The 25,944-nt window shown below is 33.0% G+C and overlaps 1 protein-coding gene across 3 annotated transcripts in view; it reads right to left on the reverse strand.

The window, feature by feature from the left end:
• Positions 1-25,944, reverse strand: part of RNF180 (ring finger protein 180) — a 230,378-nt gene that overhangs the window by 66,259 nt on the left and 138,175 nt on the right. For all 3 annotated transcript variants that reach the window (XM_081285322.1, XM_081285320.1, XM_081285321.1), the window contains exon 6: positions 17,933-18,158. In XM_081285322.1, the coding sequence (XP_081141448.1) occupies positions 17,933-18,158 (226 nt within the window). The remainder of the gene's footprint in view (positions 1-17,932; positions 18,159-25,944) is intronic.

Raw genomic sequence — 25,944 nt, forward strand, 5'->3', positions numbered from 1 at the left:
AAGAAATCAAGCAGAAATTCTCAAAATGAAGATAAAACTAAACCAAATTAAAACTTCAGTGGGAAGTATCAGCAACACACTAGACCACTTAGAAGAAAAGAACCTCAGGCAATGAAGACAAAATATATAATCTTGAAAATAAAGGCAACTGCACAGAGAAGAGGGTAAGAAACCATGAACAGAACTTCTAAGAAATATGGGATAACATGAAAAGACCAAATTAAAGATTTATCAGAATAGACGAAGGCATGGAGATACAAATCAAAGGAATGCACAATCTTTTCAATGACATAATATCAGAAAATTTCCCAAATCTAAAGAATGAAATGGAAAATCAAATGCAAGAGGATTACAGTAGGACCCCAAATGTACAAAATTACAGCAGACACGCAAAACACATTATAATGAGAATGAATGACACACAGAATAAGGATAGAATTTTAAAGGCTGTGAGAGAAAAAATCAAATTACATATAGGGGGAAACCAATTTGGATTTTAAGTGATTTCTCAACCCAGACCCTCAATGCCAGCAGGTCCTGGAATAACATATATGAAGCTCTAAAAGAGAACAGATGCCAACTGAGCATTTTATATCCAGAAAAATTAAGATTTATATTTGAAGATGAAATAAAATCTTTCCATGATAAACAAATTTAAAAGAATTCACAATTAGAAAACCTGCACTACAGAACATTCTCACCAAAATATTCCACAAGAAGGAAATGAGGAAAAAAATACAGTGAAAACTGGCAAAGAGAGGAGCTGTATTAAAGGAATGGTCAATCAAAGGAAAAACTAAGTCAAAATAAAAACCAAAAATAAACCAAAATAACTGGGAATACAAATAATGTCTCAATAATAACCATGAATGTTAATGGCCTAAACTTATTAATCAAAAGACACAGACTGGCAGATTGGATTTTTTAAAAAGACCTAACAATATGCTGTCTTCAAGAGACTCACCTCCTAGGAAAAGACATCCACAGACTGAAGGTGATGGGTTGGGGAAAATCTTATTCACTCACATGGACTATGTAAACAACTAGGGGTTTCCATTTTCATATCAGACAAAGTGGACTTCAAACCAAATTTAGTCAGAAGGGATAAAGAAGGACATTTCGTACTGCTTAAGGGAATCATATATCAAGAGGATATAACAATCATAAATATTTATGCCTCAAATAATGGAGCATCTATGTACATCAAACAAACCCTTCTCAATTTCACGAATCAAACAGACCACAACACAATAATAATGGAAGACTTTAACATACTGCTCTTACTACTGGATAGATCTTCCAAACAAAAACTAAACAAAGAAACAACAGAACTAAATAACACAATCAATGATATAGACTGAACAGACATATATAGAGCATTTCAACCATATATAGAGTATTTCATCGAGCAAATACTCGAGCAAATACTCCTTCCGAAGGAGTATTTGCTCGATGAAATACTCTCTATATGGTATATCTATATACCATACTCTATATATCCAGCACATGGATCCTTGTCCAAAACAGACCATATATTATGCCACAAAGCAAGTCTTAGCAAATACAATAATAATAATAATAATAATAATAATAATAATAATAATAATAATAATAAAGACACAACCATGCATTCTATCTGACCATATTGAAATGAAATCAGAAATCAAGGAAAAAATAAAAAATAGAAGCTACTCCAACACCTGGAGACTAAATAATATGCTACTGAATGGATGGCAGAAGACATCAGGGAGGAGATAAAAAATTCTTAGAGGTAAATCAAAACACTGATATATCAAAAATCTTTGGGATGCTATGAAAGCAGTACTAAGAAGAAAGATCATTGCATTGAGCTCATTCATTAAAAGAAAACAAAGTCAACAAATAAAAGACCTAACATTATATGTCAAAACCCTAGAAAAAGAAAAACAAATGAACCCCAAAAGTAGTAGAAAGCAAAAAATAATTAAAATCAGAGCTGAAATCAATGAAATTGAAACAAAAGAAACAACTGAAAACACTGACAAAACAAAAAGTCAGTTCTTTGAAAAAATAAATAAAATTAATAAACACTTAGCCATGCTAATGAAGAGAAGGAGAGAGAAAATCCAAATTACTAAAATTTGTGATAAAAAGAAATATCATGACAGACACTATTGAAATATAGAAGATAATTAGAAACAACTTTAAAAATTTATACTCAAGTAAAATAGAAAATCTCAAAGACATAAACAAATTTCTAGAGATATATAATCTATCCAAACTGAAACAGGAAGACAGACACAATTTAAACAGATCAATTTCAAGCAATGAAATAGAAGACGCGATCAAAACTTACTAACCAAGAAAAGCCCAGGACAAGTCAGATTCTTAGCTGAGTTCTACAAGACCTTCAAAGAAGAACTAACATCAACACTTCTCAAATTATTCCATGAAACAGAAAAGGAGGGAATCCTTTCAAACTCATTCTATGAGGCCAGTATCACTTTGATTCCAAACTAGACAAAGACATATCAAGGAAAGAAAACTTCAGAGCAGGATCCCTGATGAACACAGATGCAAAAATTCTCATTAAATAGTGGCAAATCATACAAAAACATATTTAAAAGATACTGCACCATGATCAAGTGGGGCTCATCCTAGGGATACAAGGTTGGTTCAACATAAAGAAATAAATAAACATAATAGATAACATAACAGACTTAAAGACAAGATACACTTGATTATTTCAATAGATGCAGAAAAAACATTTGACCAAATATAGCACCTCTTCATGTTCAAAATACTAGAAAAACTAGGAATAGTAGGAACATACCTCAACATTGTGAAAATTATCAGTACTAAGTCCAATGTCAACATCATTCTAAATGGAGAAAAATTGAAAGCATTCCCTCTAAAAACTGGAACAAGACAGGAATGCCCTCTTTCAACATTTCTATTCAACTAAGTCCTTGAAACTCTAGCCAGAGCAATCAGACAGATGAAAGAAATTAAAGGGATACAAGTAGGAATAGGAAAAGAAGAACTCAAACTATCACTATTTGCTGATGACATGATTCTATATTTAGAATATCCAAAAAATTACACCAAAAAACTTCTAGAACTAATAAATGAATTTAGCAAAGTAGCAGGATATAAAATCAATACCCACAAATAAAATGCATTTGTATACATAAGCAATGAATCTACTGAAAAAGAAATTAGGAAAACTACCCCATTCACAATAGCCTCAAAAAATTTAAAATTCTTGGGAATCAATCTAACAAAAGAGGTGAAAAACCTTTATAGTGAAAACTACAGAACACTAAAGAAATTGAAGAAGACCTTAAAAGATGAAAAGATCTCCCATGTTTCTGGATATAAAGAATTAATATTATCGAAATGGCCATACTCCCAAAACTGTTATACAGATTTAATGCAATTCCTATTAAAATTCTAATGACATTCTTCATAGAACTAGAAACAGCAATGATGAAATTCATTTGGAAAAATAAGACCCACAGTAGCCATAGCAATCCTTAGAAAGAAGAGTGAAGCAGGAGGCATCAAAATACCAGACCTTAAGCTATACTGTAGAGCAATAATAACAAAAATGGAATGGTATTGGCACCACAATAGACATGCAGACTAATGGTACAAAAAAAAGACATAGAAACAAACCCATATAAATAGTTATCTCATACTAGACAAAGGCACCAAGAAAATACATTGGAGAAAAGATAGCCTATGCAACAAATGGTGCTGAGAAATGTGGAAATCCATATGTAGCAAAATGAAATTAAACCTCTATCTCTCACCCTGCACAAAAGTCAACTCAAAATGGATCAAAGAATTGGGAACTAGACCAGAGACCCCACACCTAGTAGAAGAAAAAGTAGGCCCCAATCTTCATCATGTAGGCTTAAGACCTGACTTCCTTAACAAGACTCTCAAAGCACAAGAAATAAAATTAGGAATCAATACTTGGGATGGATTCAAACTAAAAAGCTTCTTCTCAGCAAAGGAAACAATCAATAATGTGAAGACAGAGCTTACAGAATGGGAAAAAAATCTTTACCACACGCAACTCAGGTAGAGTATTAATCTCCAGGATATAGAAAGAACTCAAAAAACTTAACATCAACCCCCCCCCCCAAAAAAAACCAAATAACCCAATCAATAAATGGGCTAAGGAACTGAACAGAAACTTCATAGAAGATATACAATAGATTAGCAAACATATGGAAAAATGTTCATTATCTCTAGAAATTAGAGAAACATCAAAACTAGTCTAAATTTCATCCCACTCCAGTCAGAATGGCAATTATAAAGAATATAAGCAATTATAAGTGTTGGCGAGGATGTGGGAAAAAAGGTAGCCTCATACATTGCTGGTGGGACGGCAAATTGGTCCAACCACTTTAGAAATCAGTAAGGAGATTCCTCAGAAAACTTGAAATGGAACCACCATTTGACCTAGCTGTCCCACTCCTCAATTTATACCCAAAGGACTTAAAATCAGCATACTACAATGATACAACCACATCAATGTTTTTAGCCAACCAATTCACAATAGCTAAACTATGGAACCAACATAGATACCATTCAACATTAAATGGATAAAGAAAATGTAGTAAAAAGTATACAATGGAATATTACACAGCCTTAAAAATGAAACTGTGGCATTTGTAGATAAGTGGATGGAACTAGAGAACATCATGCTAAGTGAAATAAGCCAATCCCCAAAAACCCAAATGTCAAATATTTTCTCTGATAAGCGGATGCTGATCCATAGTGGAAGAGGTAGGGTAGGTAAGAATGAAGGAACTTTGGATTGTGCAGAAGGGAATGAGGAGAGGGGAGGGTCTGTGGGAAGGACAGTGGAATGAGAGAGACATTATTACACTATATATGTATTATTACACTTCTGGTGTGAGTCTGTAACATGTACAGCCAGAATAATGAGAAGTTGTGCTCCATTTGTGTACAATGTACCAAATGCATTCTACTATCATCTATAACTAGCACAGATTTAAAAAAAATAGAAAAGAGACCAGTAGAATAGAAGAAGGGGATCATCAGGGAGAGGGAGGAGAGGAAAAGGGAAGATACTGGGGAATGAAATTGTTCAAATTATACTATTTTATTGTGTGCATATATAAATATGTGATAACAAGTCCAACTGTTAGGTATAGTTATAGCACCAATAAAAAGGAAAAAAACAGAAAAAAGTAAGACAGAACTTTTCTATGTTCATATATGTATACATCACCAATGAAACGCCACATCATGTATAACATCAAAAATGGGTCCTAATTAGAATAAGTTATAATCCATGTACATATAATATGTCAAAATACACTGTCCTGTCATCTATATCTAAAAAGAGCAAATAAAAATTAAATTTAAAAAGATATTTTAATAATCTATACTCATTATATAAGATGAGGTTGTTATGGTTACTATGTTTTTATTTAATCCTGGATATTTGTAGAAGTTAAATCATTTCAGGTTGGATAATCTCATTTTAATTTCTACAGTAACACATAGCTGTTTTATGCAAGCCTACTCTGCTCACTGCCCACAAATAAGCCCTATCTTCAAAATGTTCAAGTACTCATGAGTGCCATTCACACTAATGAAAAGAATGAACAGAGATACCAAATGATTTATAGCACATTCATTTACAACCGTAATGATCTTACAGGACTCTCACTGAAGTATTGATGACTATAATTTGGGGAATGTTTTGAGAAATCAAAACCCATATGATATAAGTTGTATTGTGTTAACAATTCATTATTGGGAAAACTGACTTATAAATTAGACCATTGTGGGAACCAATAAAGGTTTCATGTGAGAATATAAACCAAGGTGAAAGTTTGGAACTGAAGAAGTCTTATTATTCCTCTTCTTTCCCTTCCTTTGTCCCCTCTGCCTCCTTTTTGTTCTTTTCCTTCTTCTCCTCCTGGGAATCTTGTAGTAAGGTCCTAAAATGTTGCTGCAATAACAGGAGAATGCAATTGTGTAACTTTCTCTTATACTGAAAACTTATTTGGAAATGCAATCAAATTCTAGTACAATAGTTCAACAAGACATTAGAAAAATTATCAAATACCTACATTTATGTAAGTGACACAAACTTTTTGTAGGGAGTAGATAAGTAAAAGCAACAATGATGCCTATGATGTTGTGTTTCCTGCTTCAAAGAATTATACAATGTGTTTTTAAGTTATTTAGTAAACCCACATATTAAAACACCAAAGCTGAGAAAGTTTTAAAAAATCTTTATAATACATAAGAAAATTATGATCAGAGAAAGTATTAAAACTTGTGAGATGGGAATAGTACCTTTATGCATACCTGTATGCCCATAACATAATCTTATGAGATTGACAATTTTGGGTGATTTATTTACTTTGTTTGATATGAATAAATGACTGTTAGAAAAGATAGGATCTGAAGTTCTTATCCTACCATTGCTGGGCCAATTAAGATCCAGATTCTAATGCTTTTCATGGATTTTTTTAAACCATTTTTCTGCCCTGTCTTCTGCAAATATTTATTTTGTACCTGCCATGTACCTGGCACTTTGCTAATCTACCTAGGATTACAGAGATGAATTAAATGTAACTCCTATGTGTAAGGCATTATATTACAGTGGTGATTTCAAAATACCTGGCTATGCACCTAAGCTACTTGTTAAAAAGAAAAATTCTATGATTTTACCCAAAATTGAAGCAGAAGTGCTGTGCTTGTGATATAGGAATCTGTGCTTTCTAATGAGCTCCTTAAGTGATTCTGATGCATAGCTAGATTTGACAGCCTCTGATGAAATGATCTTAATCCCCTTTCTGTTCTAAAATTATCTGAATTTATTTAAATATTTTAAGCCTTATCTTGTTCTTATATAAAACTGTAATAACCTTACCCAAGGGTGTTTTTCTTTCTATGGATTGTGTTGCTCCATTTCAGTGTCATTTGAGCTTGGAAATGTAAGTTTTAGCAATCAATTAAATATTCAAAAACTACATTTCCTAGAATAGTTCGAAGAAACACTAAGAAAAATCCGGAAGCAGTAAAAGGTGATGCAAAACATCTGTATCCTCTTCTCAGCAAAAGTTACTATTAGGGAGTCAATGTAGCTTATTATATATGTGATAACTTATTAGATATAATCAATATTTAATATTGTTGAGTATGCTAGAAAAAGATAAAAAGTGAATATCCTGGGAAGCTCTTCAGTCTATTCAAATGATAATACTTTGTTAAATTTGGTGGCAGTAGCAGTAGAAATAACAATATCTTTGTGTGATGCTATCATCAAAAAAAGTACATGATTTTCAGGATAAAAGAATTCTAGTTTTCTTGACATGGCTGAATACAAAAGTCAATTACCCACTACATACAATCATAATACAAATTATTACATGGTGTAATTCCATAAACTTTTACGGTATTATATCTAACAATAATGAAGGCATAACTACATATGTATTATGATAATTTTGAAATAGATTGTACCAATAAAGTTTACCACATTGATTTCAGCTCTTCAGTTAAATGTTAACTATTTTTAAACCAATATGTCTAATAAAAAGACAATCCTTAAATTAAATGATTAAGTGCACTGATAATGTTTTTTTCAGGGTGACTTATGAGTCTTATTCAGAAGGGGAATATGCTAAAATTATTATAAATATAGGCACAAGTCATTTAAGTGGACCCAACAGTATTATGTTCTAATTTAAGAGGCTAGAGGTGTGTGTTCAGTCATCTCATTCATATTATTAAATGTCTTGTTTACCCAATTTAAATTATTTTCATTATTATAAAAGCTTTTTTCACAATTCCTTTCTTGGTTCTATGTTGTTTGATACATAATTTTCCACTTTTTTCCAGAGAGATGAAGTATAAAAACATGATCTGATCCCAAAGGAAATTTGTAACATTATAACAATATTAATAACAACAAGGTTAATTCTCCAAGAGATTTGAATTATAAATTTAGAAGGGATCCTTAGCATGAGTGGGTATCCAGCTCTCCCACATTTCAATAGATGCTGTGTATGCAGTTCATAGGCATTATTTGGTTCTAGAAAATAATGAGTAGTAAAGGGCACTTGGGTACCATAAAAGAAACAACCTTTACCACCTGATGCTAAATCCCCATTACTTATCATAGCTTTTGGTTTAATAATATCTTGTGAAGTGATCTTTAGAACTTTTTGATTAGCCTCTTTTTACTCATCCCTTAATGTGCTGCTTTTACTATTTTCTAAGGTACATAACATAACATAACAGTTTTCTTTGTAATTTTGAACAAATTAAGAGTAAGGTGAATTAGGATGCTGTGTCAAAGACATCTTAGATCCTTCCTTTACACAAGAATGGAGAAGTGTTAATATATCTGGCATAGAACCTAGTTTGTTGCTATACAATGAAACTCCACCAACCGCCTCAAAGCTATTTTCAGGAACACTGGGGTAATGTTTACTTTGTACCTCTGCCAGAAGGGCAAGAAAGTTACACTTGCAAAGGGACCCTAACACTTCTGATGAAATTCATTTTGCATCCATGCAAGACACTCAGATGTTTTTAAAGTAAAAACATGAGTTAGAGAAAAATTTGGATCTGAGTTAGAGAAAAATTTGAATATGCTGTTATGGTTTATATACACAGAAAATTATCCGTTTGAATCACAGTTCAAACTAAGTGTTTAAATTGTAGAGGTAGCTTTTGAGACCTTACAGGCCCTCACTATCTGGTGGCTGGATGTCTACCAGTAACTGAATATCCTAAGGGATTTGGAGGTAAGAGAAGGTGTGCATGATGAAAAGGGGAGCCCAAAGGAATATTTCATTCAATACTGACAAAAACTTATCTATATATGCTCTGAATGCATCTGATTTTTTTTATACTTTCTCCTAGTGGATCATTCAAGGTTAAAATGTAGTTTGGGAAGTTCCATTCTCTAGCTTAATATGTAGCCTGATGACAGATACACATAAAACAGAGACAAAAACAAAAACACCAAATTTATTTTTCACATTGTCAAAATGAACTATAACATCTTAGTCATTATAGAAAGCAATTTATGCTTAGCAGATGTTTAATATTTAGGAGTCCCTATTTTAGCATCTACCCATTTTAACAGAAGAATCCTATTTAGAATTGGTACTTATAAATGTAATATAATTAATGTTATATTAAATGTAATACAATTAAATATAACTTTATGTACTAGGATAAAGAAAGAGTTGTTATCATAATTTTTTTTAACCTTTAGCACAGAAGACAGACTTTCTTAGGTTAGATTATTTATCCAAACTTTTTGCCTTGAGAAATTGTGTTTACCTTGTGCTTACTGATGTCCTTCAGTGGCTTTAGAACATTGAAAAATCATTTCACCAAATGATTCATTACTCAAGAGTAACTGGTCATCCCAATGTGAGAGGGATGATAAGGCCAAAAGGAATTCTATCAAGCTAAGCCAAACTTAACTATAACTTTTATTAAGCTCTTACTATCACACAGACAAAACACTAAGTATCTTATATGTTTGTGATATTTGTTATTATTTTGTTTGTAAAGTTACACTTTAGGATATAGCAAAAAGCTTTTAAAAATATGGATAGGAATACATTAGTGTCTCCTCAAAAGGTGATCATTGCATCCATCCTTGGCTTCAAAGAACCCATGATTTTGTCTTCTGAGGTGGAAAGAAACAGGACCTCATTCTTCCTTCTCACTGTTATTCTCAATGCTGCTGTTTGGTTTAGTTAGTTTTTTAAGTAGTCAAAGTAAAACTCTCCAATGCTTAAAAAAGCAAAGACTGAAAAATGAAACATCAAAATGTGTAATAGAGCTTAGAAAACAAAAACAAAAACAAAACCTAAAACAACCTGTAGTATAAGCTACTCAGCATTCTGAGCTGGGAGGATCTCTTGAACTCAGAAGACTGAGGTCAGTTTCAATAACAATGATATGTTCTATCCATCTATCTCCCAGACAATAAAACTGTCTCCCCAGGGACAGTTTTATTGTCTGGGTTTTTTCTTTTGTTTGTTTGTTTGTTTTGTTCTGTTTTTTTTTTCTACAGACTAATCTCCATATATGAGTCAGTTTTTCAGACACTGTTCTGCAAAACACCAGTTATATATGAAATGATTTTGGATAAAACTGAATTAATATATTTAAAATTTTCATAGCTAACTCTTTATGTTAAAGTATATAAGTAAATAAAGTAGAAGCAAATCAATAAATTCACAAGCATATTGCTAAGCATGCAGCCAAAATAAGTACTCAAGAAAAAATATTATGTTGATATAAAAAAAGTCCTTAAGAAAAAAAATTCACATGGTATGTGGGTACAGTAAAATTTATAAAAAGTGGTACAAAAATGACAGTTGTTTAAAGAATACTTCTAAATATTGTCCTTATTTTTCAATTTCCTTTTTATAATAAAAATATAAAAATAATATGTTTCCATATATTAAAGTTTGAGAAGGGCTACACTATAAGACATCATTATATGGTCAAGGTATATTGCCTGATAAGAAATTAGTATGGCTTTTGAAGACAGAAATTATTCTGTATAAGATGAACAGAAAAATGAAAGAGTAGAGGTATGGATGGAAGTACAAAATGACATTACCATAAAAATTAACATACCAGGCTTATTGGTACAGAATAAGAGAAAATGTGAAATGGTCTTAACTAGTGGGAATATAGACAATAGGCCAAGATGAATTATAGATGATCATGGTAGATAAAAAGAGGAAGTGTGATTTCTGTAGATAAGCTGTATATCCTGGCAAAAGTCTCACAGTTCATTAGAAAGTCATCTGGAACATAGGATGATTCTTCATTGTGTGGGACTAGCCCAAATACTACAAAATATCTATCATCCTTGCCCAGTTGACAAAATGTCAGTAGCATTTTCCAGTTATTGTGATAGTCAAAATACCCTGATGAAAAAAAAATCACAGGCCTATTCAATGCTTAAAAATTCCAGGTTAGCTTAAATATAATATTCTTAGTTTGTTTGGCACTTTAACAGACAAGGTAGAAAATTAGCTATTTCCTTTTCCTTTTACCAATAGAGTCCCTCAGTACATCTCCTCATCAGCACATCCCAGGAGTGATGAAGCTGCAGGGTAGGGACAAAGACAAAATAGAAATGAAGGTTGAAGAAAGGAAAATAATGGAACAAGGATGGGAATCTTCCTTACTAAGGTTTGGGTGCATTATGAAAGGGAGGGGGATGAAAGCATAATTTCACAATAAGTACATATGTTGTTTGGACCCTATGGATCCTCCAGCCTGAGCACCCCAGTCACTTTCATCTTTTATGTAACTATGGGCTGAGGTGCCTCCACATGGACTTTGAGTCTGTTAGTAGGCATGGTGGCAAAAGGATTCCCAGAATAAGTCCACAATGAAAGAAGTAACATGTATGGCATGAAGGCTACAAAAAGTCAATTTAAGAAAAAATGTCTTATGTCCCAAGATGATTGTGATTTCCTTGGCTGAGGGATTCCTCCTTTCTCCCTTGTATGACCCCACTCCTCAAAATGCTTGTTTATATCATGGCTTGTTTATGTGTTGCCAGCCTTTGATGCTCACTCCACCCTAGGAAGACTCTTTTTCATGGTTTCTTTCCCTGATTATCTTTTAAAGTTCTAATTTATTTACTGTTTTTCTTTTTGCTACTAGAGTTATAGTGGTATCAACCTCTCCTTAATTGTTCAACACTAAGAAATCTATTGTTTTCAACAACATACTTTGGTATGAACCTCTCCATAGTCAGTTCTGTTACTGCTGCAGAGCTCTCTGTTCTTTTTGTCTGACCTGGCTCTATCCACTACTTTATTGGTGCTGGGCACAGGGAAAGTGGTTAGTTTCTTTAAGCATGAGAACACTATTCTATAAGAGAGACATGAACAGGAATGGTAGCTCCTGATGTTTTAGGGGTTGGCTTGATTCTCCTTGCTGGAAACCTCTACCTGTAAGCAAATTTGGGTGAAGGAGAGTAGGACTCAGTATAGTCAGACTGCTGTGACTAAAACAGCACTTCCACCCTGTAAGTGGGGGATAGGTGGAGCAGGGAGCACCAGTCCTGTCTGCTGAGCATATCTGTAATAGATCTTCTACAATATGAAGCTAGAAGGATGAAATATGTCAGTGGTCTGTTTCTCCTAGGGTGAAACTGGAGTCCTAGACCTAGAGATTGGTGATTGAATGGAGGGAATCCCATCTTTCCGATACACCCAACTAGAGCAGAGTTTCTGTTACATTGAATTGGCAGTAAGGGTTTTGAAAGCTATTCCTGCCTCAAATGCTCCAGGCTATTTGTACCTACAAAGTGGCAGCTTTTGGTAGATATTTTTGAATAAATCCTTTTTCATTTGCTCTATGTTCTTAGGCTACTCTCTAGACACTGATTTAAAAAAAAACACACACACACTTTTAACAGCTAAATGGGTTATGTTGGTAGGGGGTTGGGTTACACTGACTTCTCATACCACCATCCCAGAATCTACTTTGGTTTTCTTGTTTTATCAACTTTAAATTTTACTGACTTCCTTCTAAGAAGATTGAAATTCTTTTAAACATCATCTTCCCTTCATTTCTGTCAAATTTTTGTGAATTATATCATCACTTTTAGTATTTTTATGATTGTTATATAACTAGCATGCTTTTATCAGTTAAGTTGCTCTTAGTTGAAACAGAAAGTTTGCCCAAACTGCATCAGTAAGTAAATTTAATATTTTATGTAACCGAAGATTCACAGCTAGGTGAATCCCAGCTAGCTTGGATTCCAGATTTGTCTGACTCAGTTTTTCAACAATGCTACCAAGATTCCATGTTCATGTCTTTCCTCACTTCTGCCATCAAAAATAAAGCCTTCATACAAAGGCAGTTCCCCACTTGATCATAAGATATCATTCAGCAAATCTATTATCTCTTATGCATTTTTTGTCCATGTCCAAAGAATGGCTTTTCCATTAAGTATCTTAAACATAAAAACAAACGTTTTCCTCATCTCATTGGCCCAAATAATGCACTTCCCATTTGTGTATCAATTACTAGCAAAGAGGACAGATTACTAAGAAGTAGAATGCAATGTGACATAAGGAGCCACCTGATTGATTTTGGAGGAGATACTCAAAGTTAAGAAGAAACAAGGAAGTTATGGATACAAATTAGCAAACAACAGTGCCTACTACAAATCTGATTCTTTTTTCTATGAACTTTCAAGAGTATATCTTGACCTCCATTTAAAAAACATATTCATGCCTCTATCCTTTCCTCTACATATTTTATCCCACTTCAACTTCTCTACTTTTAACAGTGTTAAGTACTTTATAGGGATAAATTTAAGCAAGATTGCATATCTAGTGACTATTATATATCAGGCTTAAATAATTATTTTGATAAAGAACACTCTGTGGAATAAATCTGGAATTAATTTCATTGTTATTTCTATCCATTGAGTTACTATAGTAGAATTATGTTACAATGGACCTCTTATTCATTGTAAAAATCTTGAGTTCCTATCAAGAATGACAATAACCTTAGATAATAACTATGCCCTGGTTTATACACAATCCAAATGGTAGTTGAGATTATTTATTCACTGAGTAAACAACTCTCAAGTTCAGTAAGGTGATGGTTAACAGAAGAATCCAAGACTGGAAGACAAAATTTCCCCAAATATCAAAAAAAGCAGCCAAAATCAAGCATTTACTATATGAAACAAGAAATATGTAGGCATAAAGCTGACAATAAATGTACATTGTCTGTAGAAAGAAAATTACAGAACTTTATTGAGAACTAATCAATATAATTAAAATATCCACTGTCAATTATCCTCTTAAAATTAAGATTAATTTATTTGTGAGTTATTAAAATATAAATGCTACAATAATTATGAGTGCAATGATGGTATAGGACAAGAGAGAAAGATAAATGGAAAGAACAGTTGCCAAGAAACACACACAATTTATTCATACTTAATATTGCTTTCTAAAAGACAATTCAATCTGCATAAAAAGAATAGACTGTTTAATAGATGTGGCTAGGATATATGCTTAAATGTGGAAAAAAGTACTTTATTCTTTAAATTTTTTTTTAGTTGTAGATGGATACAATACCTTTATTTTTTATGTGGTGCTGAGGACTGAACTCAGTGCTTCACACATACTAAGCAAGAGCTCTACCTCTGAGCTACAGCCCCTCAAAAAGTACTTGATTCTTAAGCAAATTATACACCACAACAAATAGACTAGAGATAAATGTGAGGTATTGAGAACAAAATACCACCTCATATAACTAGAGGTAAAGAGAATGTTTATAAAATTCTGTTTGAAATTGTAAATAATAAAGACAAAGATCACTACATGAGACTACATAAAAAGATAGAAGTTCTGCACAGTCATGCAGTACCTGAAACAAAATTAAAATGCAAATGGCAAAAAGGGAAAATTATTTTCCATATATAACAAAAGTTGGCACCAAAAATTTAAAAATTCTCATAGTCAGGTATGTGGAAAGGAAAACTGGGATGGCCAGTACTACAGAGACAACAAGCCCTCATGTACTGCTGCTTACAATAATTCAGGAGTATAATTTTTATAACAAATAGCCTTAAAAGAACATAGGTTTTACCTATGATTTCCAGTTCTTAAAATTCATCCCAAGGAAATACTCTGTGATATATTCAAATATTCATCCATTAATATCAATAAGTAAATCCATAAATAAGAAATAAAAACATGATGGAATCACAGAGCTTTAAATGAAACAAACGAAGCAAATTAAAGATCACAGGTATAATGTCTGATTTTTTGAAAACAACAAAAAGCTTTAACCACATGTACATAAAATGTTCTGGAAGGCAATTCATAAATGTTGTCTTTATAAATAGTAGAAATATTGGGGATCTTGAGCTTATAATTTATTTACAAAATTTAAAAAGTTAATTTTACCAAAAAAATTAAACCATATTTTTTGGCTACTACCAATATTGTTTCCCTAATTTACATGAAGATATGTCCTTTACTTTTATCAAAGAATATCATAAGAAATAATGTCAGACAACTTGATTGCATTTGCTCCAAGAATGTTTTTGAGGATATTGCTACTCCACTTCTCAATATGCCCTAGATAAGAAATTAAATAAAAATTCTGAAAGTAAAGCAGCAGGAAAAGGAACTTGAGGAACTAGTATGTTTCTTTTAATGGAAGCATGAAAATCAATTAATTATGTACCTGCTTTTATTTTTCCTTAAGTAGTCTGAACTTTTTAGATTAATTAATTAATTTATCTTAATTAGGTATATATGACAGCAGAATGTATTTTGATTCATTGTACACAATTACAGCACAACTTTTCATTTCTCTGGTTGTACATGATGTAGCGTCACACTATAGGTGCGGTCATTCATGTATCTAGGGTAGTGATGTCCATCTCATTCCACCACTTTCCTGCCCCTATGCACCCTCCCTCCCCTTGCCCAATCAAAGTTCCCCCATTTTCCCCATCCCCTTGCCCAGTCATGGATCAGTATCCACTTATCAGAGAGAACATCTGGCCTTTGGTTTTTTGGGATTGGATTACTTCGCTTAACATGACATTCTTCAGAAACATACATTTACCTGCAAATACCAAGATTTTATTCTCTTTTAATGCTGAGTAATATTCCATTGTGTATATATACCACAGTTTCTTTATCCATTCATATACTGAAGGGCATTACAGTTCAGCTATTGTGAATTGTGCTGCTATGATCATTGAGGTAGCTGCATTACTACAAGTATGCTGATTTTAAGTCCTTTGGGTATAGACCAAGGAATGGGATAGCTAGGTCAAATGGTGGTTCCATTCCAAGTTTTCTAAGGAATCTCCATACTGCTTTCTAGGTTGGTTGTTCCATTTTGCAGTCCCACCAGCAATGTATGAGTATGCCTTTTTCCCCTGCATCTTTGCCAACATTTATTTATGTCCATATTTTTTTGGAATTATATAATGATGTATTTTTTAAATTAATTTTTAAAATTTATATGTGACCACTGTCTGTATTCTTGATAACTGCCATTCTTACTGGCATGAGATGAAATCTTAGAGGCAGTCTGAATACTGTAAGCCAAATACTTCATCTAATTATAGTTAGATGTAGGGCCACATGGCTTGTGTATCTGCCCTCCTATCCTCACTTTGTCTTTATATTCCATTCCTATTCATGATTCCTTTGTCCTGCTATTTCAATGAATGTATTTTATAAATCATCTCAAATTATTCTTCTGAGTACAGTATAAATAATTAAGTAGCATATTCCTGTTAACATTGTTATCAGTCTTTAAATGACAGTACACAGCCAAACATAGTCTTCACTGGAAATGACTCTAAGTATTTCCAATGTAATTTATTTTAGAAGTACTATTTTGAAAATAAAAGAGAATATGAAATTGTTGTTTCAATAAGTAAACCAAGAAAAACTTTAGCCATTACTATTTTAAGACCTAAAGAGAAAAATATTTATGATCCCTGCCAGTGTTAAACAAGATCCTAGAAGGGAGACACAAGCTCTGTTTCAACAGGGACACTAAGTCTAAACACCACCTAGCTGCTTCCAATCAAAACAATCTTTTAGTAAATAAATGCTGTTTTTTATAGCTGACCTGAAATAACACTGGGAAAGAGCTATAACTGGTGTTTCTCTTTTGTTCAACCCAAAGCACCCTGCTAGGGACCTGGTATTAGAAAAGAAACTTTAAAATTCCAGCCACAGGCCAGAGAAGAGGAATTTCCAGTAAACTTCTGCTTTTTCATGGAAGTTTTTGTTTCCTTTTTCCACCTCCCTCACGTGGCCTTCCCCCCAAAAAGAGGAGTAAATGATGAAACCCTGGTGTCCTGATCACACTGCTCTAACTGGGTAGAATCACTGTAGTTGGCATATTATTTTGTCTCTAGAGCTGCCTAAAGTTGGTACACTGATTTTATGCAGCAGTCTACATGCACAGGCAGATCAGGGATGGGCTCCTTTAATTTCCCTTCAAGGTTTGATTACTAAGCCTCTAAAGCAGGTTTTTAAATTTACATGCAGCTGGTTGGCTTAGGATACCCAAAGCTTAACTTTAATAATCTGATTCTCCTATAGGTGGGTCCTGGGATTTCCTTCAGGCAAGAAAAAATGTACCATCTATTTTCTTTAGTTTTACTATTCATGAAGTAATACTTTGATACTCATTAGGCTCCTTTATGGCTGAAGTAAGAATCTGGAGATAGAAAATTTACCCCTAATATTTAGCACACAGTGGTGTATTCTATCATTTTACCATAGTTCTTTATGTTCCATAGTCATTAGTTTTTCTCTCTCCATTAATATGTTTGAAATACTGTGTTATATTCCAACTTCAAATGATAATTAGGTAAACAAATCCTTGTTACAATATTTCTCTTATTAAGAAGAAAGACCTTAACATTAGGAATGCTGAGAAGATGTGGAGTCTGGGCTAAAGTCTTAATAATTATCCTCAGATATTTACAGATTTATTCTCTGTGACTCCAGAGGAAATAATAAGGGCCACAGAATCAATAGTAGCAGAAGGTAGATTTGAGGAATAAATAATCAATGGTTTTGTTCAAATGGAATTTCTTTAACAATGGAGAGGTTCTTATTTTAAAGACCCAATAACAACTAGTTAAGATGTTTTAGAAAGAATCTGAGTGTACAGTCAGGGGATTGCAGATGATCTATTCTCATCTGATTCTCACACTGTTCTGTGAGTTGGGTAAGTACTGTTTTATGACCTGGACAGCAACACATGCACATTATATGCACTTTATATGATTTTCAATATTTTTTTAGAATTCACAAAATGCTTTAGAAGAAGAACAAAAAAGTAGTCAGAAGAACTAGTAATCATGTTAATGGAACAGAAGAGTTACCTGTCTGGAAAAACACTCTTGAAATAATTGTCCGACACAATGGGCAGGGAGTGTTTGCAGGATTGTCTTTGGCTAGAGTCCGTAAACAGGGCTCACAGAAGATATGGTGGCAAGGGTAACACATGTAAGGGTTGAAGTACACATCCAGACACACTGCACAGATGTAGCTGTCCTTTTCTTCTGCATATTCATTGTCATCATCTGTACTCATCTCATTATTCAAAGTCTGCAAAAAATAAGAAAAAAGTTTTTTCTGAGTTCAGTTTAAGATTGGTTTCCTTGAGAGAGACTAGCTTTACTTTTTGTTAGAATATTTATAAGAAGCATAAAATAGGGGCTGGGGTTGTAGCTCAGTGGTAGAGTGCTTTCCTAGCACATATGAGGCAACTGATTCAACCCTCAGCCCCACATAAAAATAAGCAAATAAAATACAGGTATTGTGTCCATCTACAACTAAATATATATAAAAGAAGCATAAAACATCTGTTTTTGTGACATATTCAAAGCAATAAGAATGCTACCTCCCAAGGTGAGAAGAAACTGAAAATAAGAAGCCTAATTATTCTCTAGAATTTTTAGATAATGCTAAAATATACCTAAACACATTAGGTATATATTTGTATCTCTGCTTAACCATTTAAGTAAGTGTTAGCGATATCAGTCTCAGGAATACAGAGTTTCTCTCTATCCACTTCTACCATGAAAAGAAGATGGTTTTCACAAGGTCACAGGGCCTTAATATGAGCATCCACCCATGATGGAAAGTGAGGATAGGAGGATACCTTACTTCATTCTCATACAGTTCATAGAGAATTTTCTATTCTATCCTTTGCATCTTCTTGTAACTCAAAGCCAAGAAAGAGCTAAAGCTGAAGGAATGTCAAGAAGTAGACATGGCAAGTGATTATGGGATTAGTTTTGTAGCTAGGAAATATGATGAACCCCTCCACTCTCCCAAATGAAATAGTTAAGAGGCAGCTCAGTAGCACAAGGTCTGGTAGCAAAATTCCTCTTACTTAACCTCAAAACTTACACATCTGTGAAACTGTTGTGAGAATTAAATAAGGCAACAGACTTACAGAGTTTAGCACAATGTCTGGCACATAGTATATATCTAATGAATGTTAACCACAGCCATTTTCCTCCCACTCTCCTCTAACCCTTCTCCCCTTTCACCAAAAGTTCTGCAGTTTTGTTGAAGTATTAAGAACATTTTCCTCAAATTCACCCAGCCTCAGTCCATTGACGCATAACAGAAGTGTTATGGTTTAGATATGAGGTGCCCCCCAAAAGCTCACCTGTGAAACAATGCAAGAAAATTCAGAGGTGAAATGATTGGGTTTTGAGAACCAAAACCTAATCATTGTGTTAATCAACTTAAATGGATTAACTGGGTAGTAATTGCAGGCAGGTAGGGTGTGGCTAGAGGGAGTAGATCATTGGGGGAATGCCTTGGGGTATCTACTTTATCCAAGGTAAGTGGAGGCTTTCCTCTGTCACGCTTTTCTGTCATGTCTGGGCCCAGAACCACGGAGTTGGCCATCTATGGATTAAGACCTCTGAAACTTGAAGGCCTCTGAAACTTAATCTTAAACTTTTCCTCCTCTAATAGTTCTTGTTATGTCTTTTGGTCACAACAGAAAAAAAAAGTTGAATAAAACAAGGAGTTAAGAAATATTTATAAGTTACATGAAATATAAAGGTTATGTAAATGAGGCCAAAAAAAACCCCTTGAGAATACAGAAAATCTTTCTGCTATGGTTTCAATGTTTGTCTCATCCAAAATTTATACTGAAACATAAATTCCCAGTGCAACAGTATTAAGAGATGAGGTTTTTAGGAGGCAATTAAGTCATGAGTACAGAACCCTCACAGTGGGATTAGCAATCTACATAAGGGCCAAAGGGAACAGTATTCATCTTTGCTTTTCTACTCTTCTGCCACATGAGTACACAGTTTTCATCCCTTTCAAGGAAGTGACATTCAAGGTGCCATCTTTGGAGAAAAGACTGGGCACTCACCAGACACTGACCTTGACAGGACCTTGATCTTAGACTTTGCAGCTTTTCAGAATGTAAAAAATAATTTTCTGTTCTTAAAAATTACCTAGTCTGTGAACGGGGGTGGTGGCTCAGTAGTACAGCACTTGCCTAGCATATGTAAGGCACTGGGTTCGATTCTCAGCACCACATATAAATAAATAAAATAAAGATCCATTGACAACTAAAATTTTTTTTAAAATTACCTAGTCTTGTGATATTTGTTTTATAGTAACAAATATCTTGGCCATTGTGCTGTTATAACACAACTGGATAAATTATTATTTGGTTTATCCCCATGGTTTTGTTCCCCCATAGATTTCCTATATGTTATCTATTGGTATTTTCTTTTATGAAGGATACATTTGGGTTGTTAGTCATTAAATTTTTTTAGTCAATTCATTTTTAATTGGATTGTCTGATTTTTCTTATACACCTACAGGCATTTTTACTTAATTTATTTTTTGTTGTTACTGATTACATGTGTAGTATTTTTTTTCTTCTCACTGGTTTGCTTTTTCACTCTTTTCCTGGTGTCTTTTGATGAAACAAAATTTCATCTTTATTTTAAAGTAATCTATTTAATGTCATTTTCCTTCATAGTTACTATTTGTTGTGTTTTATTAAAGAATTATTAAATTTTTAAGTACTAAGATAGCATTATGTTGCATTTCATAACATTTCATGACCCTATAATATACCTAAAATTGACTTTTATGTATGGTGTGCCTTATGCATAAATTTCACTTTTCTTCTTTGTATAGTTATTAATTGACCTAGCCTATTAATTGCAAAGACTTTCCTTTCCTGTACTGCTTTATAGTGTCACTTTTGTCAGTAAGAGGCCAAATATGCCTGGGTTTGCTTTCGAGATTTTTATCCTGTTCCATTAGTTTACTGTCTTTTCTATGTCATAATTATAAACTCTTAAAGCTTTATAGTAAGCCTCACTCTTCGGTTGAAGAGGTCCTTTCATCTTATTGTTATCTCTGACCTTTTCATGACTTTACAAAACTTACAATTATCTTGTACTTTTTTTAAAAGTTCATATTTTTATTGGAACTATGTTGAGTCTACAAATAAACTTATGAAGTATTAGAAATCTTGTATAATACAAAGTATATGAGCCTGGTATATTTTCCCATTTATTAAAAAAAACATTAAAAATGTTATCCTGGTTGAAGTCTACCTCTATTTAATTCAATATTTTCTCTCTGCCTTTAGTACTTTTTGTTAGCTAGTCTATTTCTACTAGTATACATGATTTCATGTTCTAATATCTTTCACACCAAAACAAAACCAAAAAACCCTCTTCAGCTCATATTATATTCCTTTGCTCCTTTCCATGGCAAAACTTCACAAGTCTTAATTATACATAATTTATGCTTCTTCATTTCCTATTCCTCCATTCTTCAACCTACTCTAATCTGTTTCTTTGTTCCTAATACTCTTCTGAAAGCTATTCAGAACAAAAGTCTGGCTTTTGTTCACTAACTAATCTCTGGTATGTCAAATCCAGGATACTTCCCTGACATACCTTCTTCAATCTTTCAGCAGCATTTCCTATGGAGATCAGAGTGTCTTTCCTCCTAGAAACTTAATGGCTTCTTTTTACATGTGGATTAAGATGAGACTCCTGACACTGATCTACAGCACTGAATGACCCAGCCTACTTTTTCATCTACCATATTGAACTACTCTCCATCATCGGTGGTATTCGAACACTAACAAACATACCAAACACTTTCTTGCCTTAGGACCTTGAGAATGATGCTTTTCTCCTCCTAAAATCTCATTCTCCATAAAGTAGATTACAAACCAGAAAAAAACATCCTTTTTCATTCCATGCACATTCCTATTCATTTCCTCCATAAGGGGAGAACATTTTTCTACCTTCCAAATTTTGGCCTTTAAATGTGACTTGCTCTTATCAATGAGTCATTAATAAATATGATGCAATTAGAAGCATAAAAATGTTTATGCATTGGTGATGGCCTTCCTTTGCTGGTAAACCTGAGGCCAATAGCACGTGAAAAAGCTAGGCTGCCTTGCTGAATATGTGACACTTTGTCCAGTTACTGCCATAGTGACTGCTGACAACAAGCCAACCCTCAGACCTGTGAATGGAGCCAAGGATGTCAGCTAATTGCAAATGTATAAGTAAGCCCAGATAACACCATGAAATACAAGTCAATCCATCACAGCTGAGCCTAGCCCAAGTTGCCAACCCAGAAAACTCTGAGTAAAAACAGGTGTTTTTCATTAGCAACTAAATATTAAATTTTAGAGTAATTTGTCATAAGTATTCACCAACATATACTTTTCTATAATACCTAATTTTATTTAAAACTTAAAATCTTAGCTTATATATCAAATTTCCAAAGATGATTTCACTGGCTGTTGTAAATAAATTAGTTCTCCAAGTTGTCCTCTATCAGTTACTTGTCATTGCTTTTTGTTTTTTCCTTTATATCTCTTCTTATTTTTATTTGCCTATTTTTATTTACACACACATATGTGTGTGTGTGTTTGTGTGTGTGTGTGTGTGTGTGTATATATATATATATATATATATATATATATATATATATATTACTTACTGAATTGATTGTTCTAAAATTGATGTTATCATTCAGTTGATCCTGATTATGTATACTCTCATTTACAAAATTCTCATTGGTTCCATGTACAACATTATATTGATTTATATCCTCTTGAAGATACCTCTATTAAGTGTCCTTATGTATTCTTTTTTTTAAAGAGAGAGAGAGAGAGAGAGAGAGAGAGAGAGAGAGAGAGAGAGAGAGAATTTTTTAAATATTTTTTAGTTTTCAGCGGACACAACATCTTTGTTTGTATGTGGTGCTGAGGATCAAACCCAGGCTGCACGCATGCCAGGCAAGCCTTGAACCACATCTCCAGCCCTTCTTATGTATTCTTGTGGACCTTATTTTCTATTCAGGTAATAGGCATTCTGTGAAACACAGTGTAATGTATACAAAGTTCAAAACAGAGAAGACATGAAATAAATGTCCCTCATCAACAGAAAGCTTGTAGCTATAATTTGAACAATGATAAAGAAAAACCTACTGCAAAGGCAACTGGATTAGTAATTTTTGCTCATTGTTGACATAAGACTTTCTCCCTGAACTTAAAAAATGCTTGAAAATGAAATCTATAAGTGCATTAGTATTTAATTGGGAACCCCAGAGAAAGCCTTTGGACCTACTTGCTTAGTTACCTAAATTTCATTTCATAGTGCCAGTTTATTATGTTTCTATTACAGCCTCAGGATTGTGCTTTGAGATTTGAACTAATTAACCTCAAAGAAATCTATGTCATGAAAAAGTATAATTTGAGAAAACTCATAGCATTCCAAACTTTGACACAAATAGTTGAGCAGTTTAATTTATATAAAGAATTTTATATCTTACATATACAAAATTCTACTAAAATATACTTCAAAATAAATATTTTGCTTTCTAAATATTGATAATATTTTGAATATAAACTTAAAGGTAGAAGTTTGAAATCAGAAAATAAAGTTGAAACTATTCATTATTTGAAATAAATGAATCAACAAAAAATACATAAAAAGAACATTAGGATCAATGTGTTTAATGGATTAAAAAAAGACTCAAAAGTGTTTAATAATCAGGAAAACTGCACATTTCTGGTAAAAAAACAAAACAATGATAAATTGTTCTTCTTATTCACAATAGCAGCATAATATCTCAAAAGTAGATATTCACTGGTGGTTTTCTTCCTGTGTTGGAGGGATGTAGGTTGGTAAAATAAATTTGCTGTTTGATAGTTGTACTTAAAAAAATTCACTCATTAATGGTTCAATATTAACTATTTTAAAGAAAAATTTTAATGGTTCTGCCTATGAACTCACTCTTATCTCCTCACCATTTTAATCTTCATAGAAAGACATCCCCCAAATCCTTATCGGAATGTGATAGCTGGCTAGTTACTAACAATCAAAATCTTTTGGGGAACAGGGAATGATATTAACAAATAATATATAAAGATATAGACTAAGCTAAAACAAATGGCAGAATCAAGATATTTGACAAAGTCTGAATAGGTCCCTGGGCTAATATTAAAATAGAATTTGTCAGGGGGAAATATAAACCCCTCATTTCAGACTGCATATATAGGAGATGAATAAACCTTAGCTTAAAGAAGTTTTATGTAAAGATTTGAGAATTTGGACTGCCTAGAAGTTCAAAAAGGTATGTGTTTGCTTAAAAAGCAAATGAAACTTGAACTGCAGAATAGTGTGGGTTTATATGCCTGTCATGATATGATGATTGCAACATATTTTGAGGGACACAGACTTTAGAGTTACTTTGAAAAATAAACTAGAATCATCTAAGAAATACTGAGGTTTAGAGCAGCATGAGTTCTGAAACTCCCTCATGTGAAGCTTGCATTAAAGGCTGAGGATATGTATTCAGAAAAACATTAAGAGAAGTCAAGATAAGCATGTTCAAGTGTGTGTGTATGAGATAGAATAAATTTCCTCTGTGTAGTTCTTATTACTAAATCCCAAAATGAATGGATATTATAAGAAAACAGACTGAATAAAATAGCTTGAAAATAAATACCCATTCATAAACCAAAGGAACATGTACATGGCATAACATGTCTGTCCTTATAACAGTATATTCACCAGAAAGTCAAACATTTATCTTAACAAATACGTTAAGTTTTTGAAATAAGATGATGAAACTTGTATAGTGGTCCTTTGGTATCTTGGGGTATTAGTTGCAGGATTTGTCTGTGGATACCAAAATCTACAGAGTTCAAGTCCCTTATAGAAAATGGTTTAATATTTGCTTATTATGTACATCCTCCTCCATACTTTAAATTATCTTTAGATTACTTACAATGTCTAATACAATGTAAATGCCATGTAAATAGTTGTTACACAGTAGTGTTTTAGGGAATGATGATAAGAAAAACATCTGTATGTATTCAGTTCAGATGTAATTTTTTCAAATATTTTGAATCTGTGACTGAATCTGTGATCAGGACACAAGGATATAAAGGACTGACTGTACATCTGAATTCATTTCATAAATGTGAAAACCGTACTTATAGGTACTTTCATTGTCATCAGGTTTTAGATCAAAGTTAACTGAAATAAAAATGTCACTAGCTGTAACTACTAGTAGTTAAGTAGGAATTTCAACACCAAAAGTTGAGATCTAGAAAAACATTCTTCACTACCACATTTTTAAGTCAGTTAATATGTAGTAGTCTCTCCTCATTCATGGTTTCAGTTATCTAAGATCATATATAGTCTGAAAATACTAAATGGAAAATTCCAGAAATAATTTGTAAGTTTTCAACTGCATGACATTTTGAGTAGTGTGATAAAATTTTATGCCATCTCAATCTATTCTTCCTTGCGCAAGAATAATCCCTTTATGCAAAATATCCATGCTATGTATACTAACCACCTGTTAGTCACTTAGTAGCTCCCAGCTATCAGATTCACAGCTATGATACTGCAGTGCTGACATATTAGCCGAATACAAGTCACAATAGTGCTGTCATTCAACTTACTTTACCTAAGCACAGAGGCACTGTGTCATCTCAGACAATCACAAGAGTACAGTACAATAAAGATATTTGAGTGAGAGACCACATTCAAATTTTATTATAGTATATTATTATAATGTTCTATTTTATTATTAGTTATTGTTGTTAATCTCTTATGTGCCTAACTTATAAATTAAACTTTATCATAAGTTATATGATACAGAAGCCAACAGTACATATAGGGTTGGTACTATTCATAGTTTTAAGCATTCACTGGGAAGCCTGCAATATCTCTCCCATGGACTTCATTTGCCAGTATTATTCAAAGTGGAGTGGTAATATGTATTACTTTGAACAATACTGGCAAATAATCAATGTTCACTAAATGCTTTGATGATAAGGATGTAGGTTAAAAGACAG

The sequence above is a fragment of the Spermophilus citellus genome (assembly GCF_964194105.1).
Source record: "Spermophilus citellus genome assembly, chromosome: 1".
Taxonomy (NCBI): Eukaryota; Metazoa; Chordata; class Mammalia; order Rodentia; family Sciuridae; genus Spermophilus; species Spermophilus citellus.